At 35.3% G+C, this 5,759-nt stretch overlaps 1 protein-coding gene across 1 annotated transcript in view; it reads right to left on the bottom strand.

The window, feature by feature from the left end:
* The window catches only part of OXSR1 (oxidative stress responsive kinase 1), a 97,754-nt gene that overhangs the window by 27,380 nt on the left and 64,615 nt on the right, over positions 1–5,759 (bottom strand). Inside the window, 4 exon segments of the mRNA XM_017847390.1 lie at positions 3,845–3,891; positions 4,673–4,714; positions 4,717–4,804; positions 5,470–5,571. Of these exon segments, the coding sequence (XP_017702879.1) occupies positions 3,845–3,891; positions 4,673–4,714; positions 4,717–4,804; positions 5,470–5,571 (279 nt within the window).

Here is a 5,759-nt window from a genome sequence, read left to right as displayed (position 1 = left end):
AATAATATTAATTTAATATTTAATATTTTCCCAATAAGTAAGCTAGACAAAATCTATCTAACATTTTTAGCAAGGCATAAAAATATATTTAAACACTCAAAGAGGAAATGGACCAAATCAAGACCTTCACTTCTTGCCACATGGTAGCCTGCCAGCCTTCAATTTAAGGATCTGTGGTTACCACAGATCCTTAAAAATAGATTTCACAATCTCCCTTTAAAAATGAAAATTCTAAAAGTAAAGTATATTCCCCAAATTTAACAAAACTCAGTTTACCGCATTTCTTCATGGTCTTATTTCCTTTTAAGCAAAGACATGACTGTCAATTTTACAAGCTTTTAAAAGAGTAACATGCAGAATATAGAACTTAACATTTAAGAAACTGGACCTGATTTTTTGCCACACACCTACCTGATCCTGAGCAAATCACAACCTCTCTAAGGTTCAGTATTACTTGGCCAAGTCCCTAAGAGCAGTAGTTCTTAAACACTGCTGTGCATTAAACTATCTGGGAAGAATGTAAAAATCCCAATGACCAGTCGGGCACCATGGCTCACACCTGTAATCTCAGAACTTTGGGAGGCCAGGTGGGTGGATCACAAGGTCAGGAGTTCGAGACCAGCCTGGCCAATATGGTGACACCCCATCTCTACTAAAAAAACACAAAAATTAGCAGGGCAAGGTGGCGTGCACCTGTAGTCCTAGCAACTCGGGAGACTGAGAAAGGAGAATCACTTGAACCCATGAGGCGGAGGTTGCAGTAAGCTGAGATTGTGCCACTGTACTCCAGTCTGGGCGACAGAGCAAGACTGTCTCAAACAAACAAACAAACAAAAACCCAATGACCAGGCTGTACCTCATACCAATTAAAGCAGAACCTTTAATTGGCTTTAGTAATTTTTAAAACTCCCCAGGTAATTCCAATATGCATTCAAGTTTAAGAACCAGCACCTCCGATGATTATTATAAAGATTTAAAAACTGAATAAATGTGAAAGTTTCAGTTTGCATAGCAAACTGAAATCCTACATTATCACTTTTATTTTTCTATTCACTCAAGATTCCAATATGCTCAACAATGTGATTGCTCAACATTGCTTATTATTCATTCCTTTCTTCCGACTTCATTTCCTTCTTTCTAAAGTACAATTTATGGGTTCTTTAAGTGATAGAATGAGACTGGAAAACTCTATTTCCGTGTGCAAAATAATTTCATACTCATTCTTGAATGATAGTTTGACTAGCTGGAGAACTCTGGGTTAAAGTCACAGTTATGAGCCTCTTAATGCTTTGGCCAACAACATACTATGCGTCTGACAGTAGAGCAACAGGTTACACTAAATAGCCTAGGTATGCAGTAGGCTGTACCATCAAACTTTGTATAAGTACACTCCATGAGGTTCACACAATGACAAAACTGCCTAATACACATATCAAAGAATGTATCCTGTGTCATTTTAAGTGACATAAGACTGTATTTTCTCTGAACATTTCACTAAATGCTGGCCTCAACTGTTGTGTTATTGGGGAAGTGGCTGTCAAGTCTACCTGCTGATCCTCAGTAGGTAATCTATTCCCTGAGATTGCCTGTAGAAGCTTCTCTTTGTTTCGTGTCCAGTAGTTTCACAACAACGTGTACAAGTGGAAGAAGGGAGATACTGCTTGGAATTCTACAGCGATAGTTCTTTACTCTGAGAATATAGGTCTTTCATCAATTCTGGAAAATTCTCAGCCATTATTTCTTTGAATATCGCTTCTACCACATTCTCTCTAGTCTTTCCTAGTAAGTTCATGTATACGTATACGTACATTTGTGTGTGTGTGTGTGTGTGGATGTGCATACACACAGACATATTGAACCTTCTCAGTCTACCCTCCAAATGTTAGTATTTCTTTCATATTTCCCTCTTTGATCCTTCTGTGCTACATTCTGAGCAGTTTCCTCCGTATACTTACTGTAGTCTGATTAAAATGGGCACTCTAGTCCAGTTGTATGGGTCAGAATTCTGATTCCATTTATTAGCTGTGTGACTTTGGGGAAGGTTATTTAACCTCTCTGTGATTCAGTTTCTTCATTTGTAAGATAAAGAAATTAACAGTGCTATCCTCAAAGAATTACTGTAAACAATATATGTTAAGTGTTTACCACAGTGCCTGGTACTTGATGAGTAAATAAATAATCTCCTTTTTGTTTTATTGGTTGTTCTGTTTAACCAGTCCATTGTGTGTGTTATTTTAACTTAGCAATGTTCTAAACAAAGTTTAATTTTGGTTTACAAACTGGAAGAGATTCTCTATAGCTTCCAGTTTTCTTACTTTAAAAGAAAGTTTTACAATAATTTTAGACTTAAAGAGCTGCAAAGCTAGTACAGAGTTCCTACATGCCCTTCACCACCTTCTGCTATTGTTAACCTTTTACATAACCACAGTATAATAATAAAGAAATCAACTAAAATATCAACACTGGTACAACACTATTAACTAAACAACAGACTTCATTCCATTTCTCCAGTTTTTCCACTAATGTCCTTTTTCTGTCCCAGGATATAGTACAGGATACTCTGTTGCTTTCAGTCTTCATGTCTTCTTAATTTCCTCCAATCTGTGACAGTTTCTTAGTCTCTCTTCCTTGGCAGTTTTGAAGAGTGCTGGTCGGGTATTTTGCTGCATATTCCTCGATTTGGGTTTGTCTGATGTTTTCTCATTACAGACTGAAGTTACAGATTTAGAGGAAGAATACCTCACAGGTTATATGCCCTTCTCATTTCATCATATTAAGAGCTGAATCAGTCTTATCAATGTCTTATTAATAGTGATGTTAACCTTGGTCATTGGGTAGAGGAAGTGCATTGTGAAGTTGCTATTTTTCCTTTTTCATACTCTACTCATCAGAAGTGAGTCAGTAAGTCCAGCTCACACTCAAGGAAAGTTTGAAATATTAATCACTGTATTTTTCATTTCTGGCATTGCTATTTGGTTCTTCTGTCACAGTCACAGTCTTTTCTTGTGGGTTTGATTTCTTCTAATTGTAATTATTTTCAATATACTTAATTTTATATCTTTTCAGATTATCACTGCATTACCTAAATCTTTTGGAGCACTAATCCTTCTGTTTGTGTCTGCTAACTAGTTCATAATGTATTGTTTCACTGTGTGTTTCTTAATTTTGGATTGTGACCTTATTTCAGTGGGGTATTATGTTCAGGAATCCAATGGGAGCTAGAGTTGAAAGTGTTCTTCCAGTACAGCTCTGTGATGGCTTCTGTCAAAAATAAAAAGCGATTTGGTGAAGCTTTTTTAACTTTCTAATCCTGTGGGTTCCTGGATAACATAGATAGTATAGACTAAACCTGTGGAATATTCAGGTTGAAGGGCTTGATTATTCAGGAGAGGTTTTTGTTGTCTCTTGGTGATGACATTTTTTATTCTTGTCTATCCTTTTACTAAGGATATAGACATCTGAAGTTCTTAGCTTTAAGAAGAAGAATCTCTGTTTAAACTCCCCACTGGGTAGACCCAAGATCTCAAGTCCAGTCTTCACATGGGAGTTACAAATCCAAATTAGTAGGTTATCAGAATGAATAGTGACCCACTGAAGACAGCCACAGGATTAGTTCACAATATTTCTTCTTTAACTTTGGGGTTCCTCATTATTTCTGGTATCTGAGAATCTTTAAGTAGGATAGATTTTATCTGGCATTTCTAGGTATTTGTAACAAGAAAATTTTGTTCCTTTAATCAACTAATTTGGTAAAAGTGTTTCCTGTCTTTTTTAAGTGTTTACTCAGAAACAGAAAAAAAATTATAAAAACGCAGGTATAACTTTTGATACCTGTTTTTCTTACCCTTTCCAATATTTCCAACAATAAACTCTGAAGCCCTATTACATATACTAGAGATGTGATCAAGAACATGAAAGTCTTTCCCTTTTAATGATCTTTAGAGAAACAAAAATTAAAGAACTCAGCGCTAAGTAGCTGAGTGGAATATATATGTGAAACAGACAAATAAGATTCAGAAGGAACAGAGCCCTAAATTAGGAATCAGGACTTTTTGAGATTCAAGTCCTACTCCTATGACTAAGTATCAAGTGACCTCAAAAATAAAAGGTTGTACTCAATGATCCCCAACATTCTACGATTCTGTTTAATTCATGAAGTTACTCATATTGGATGTTCTTATTTATTTGCTCACTTGTCATTCAATCTGTCTAATAATGATAAGGAAGCTATTTGAATTTTTGGTCCACTTACTAAAATATCTTTCTAACATGGAAATAAGTGTGATTATTAGACACTAAACCTAATTTTTCTATGTGTCTTGCCTTTATTAATACTGTAAATGCCATTAAGACATTCATTTATAAATTTTAAATGCAAATTAAAAACAAACCTCTCCACTAACTTGGCACTTATTAATACAGAATTCACAATGTACAACTTTGTAAGAAATTAACAAGAAAAAGGCTGAACTATTTAGGGTATACTGTATACTACAAAGAAGGCAGAAATCAATTCATTTCTGTATACCACAGTATAATGGTCTCTGTATACTTCTTTAAAGTTTATATTTAGTTCTTTTGAAAATAATTTCCTGTACATACAAGTATGTGACTCTTAGACTTCTCATGATGTTTTATTAGAGAGAAAAGTAGATGTTTTCTCATATTTTACCTTTTTTCTGGATCTTTTGAAGGCACAATGAAATCATTTTCTAAATGATTTTCCATATTTTTTCAGCATTTCTTTATCTTGAACACCAGTTTCCAAAGAAGGAGGATCATTCTGCAGTGTCAGCATTAAAACCTGTAAGAATTTTCAATATACTGTAAACTTGTGATGACTCAGTAAAGTTTAACTATTGTGGTCAAGATTTTTCAATATAGGCACCCCCCCACCAACATACAAACATTTTATTTTCTTTAAGTTCATATCTGAATCAGTTGTTTAAAATTCAGAGTCATTATGTGTATTTCACATAAATAATATGCTGTAGATGGTTACCTTCTTAACACACACACACACACACACAATGGGTATTATTCAGCCTTAAAAAGCAAGAAAATTCTGCAATATGCTACAACATGGATGAACCTTGGGGACATTATGCTAGCCATGCAAAGATAAACACTGTGGGATTCTACTTATGTGAGGTATTAACAGCAGTCAAAATCATAGAGACAAAAATGATTGCCAAGGGGCTAAGAATGGGAATCAAGAGTTACTATTTAATGGGTATAGAGTTCCAGTTTTAAAACGAAAAGTGCTTGGATACAGATGGTGGTGACAACTACACAACATTATGAATGCATTTAATACCATTGAACTATATACTCCAAATGGTTAAAGACGATGGTCAATTTTATGATCTGTGTATTTTACCACAATAAAAAAAATTTAAAAGACTTGCAAATGGCTCTGAAAAGGAACTGGGACTTGAGCTGGGGTAGTATTTGGAATACAAGCCTCACCTTCATTGGTGGATATTTATGATAAGGAGCTGCCCCAGTGGCCAATTCAATTGCTGTAATTCCAAAACTCCAAATATCAGCTTTGAAATCATAACCTCGGACCTGCAAAACAGATTTGCATCATTATTTTTACCAGCACAAAAGGATTTTTAAAAGTTAGCTTCTGGCCAGGCACAGAGGCTCACGCCTGTAATCCCAGCACTTTGGGAGGCTGAGGCAGGCAAATCACCTGAGGTTGGGAGTTCAAGACCAGCCTCACCAACATGGAGAAACTCCATCACTATTAAAAA

The sequence above is a fragment of the Rhinopithecus bieti genome, unplaced genomic scaffold (assembly GCF_001698545.2).
Source record: "Rhinopithecus bieti isolate Rb0 unplaced genomic scaffold, ASM169854v2 scaffold_30015, whole genome shotgun sequence".
Taxonomy (NCBI): domain Eukaryota; kingdom Metazoa; phylum Chordata; class Mammalia; order Primates; family Cercopithecidae; genus Rhinopithecus; species Rhinopithecus bieti.
Note: the sequence above shows the minus strand (reverse complement) of the source record. Positions and strands in the feature narration are given on the sequence as shown.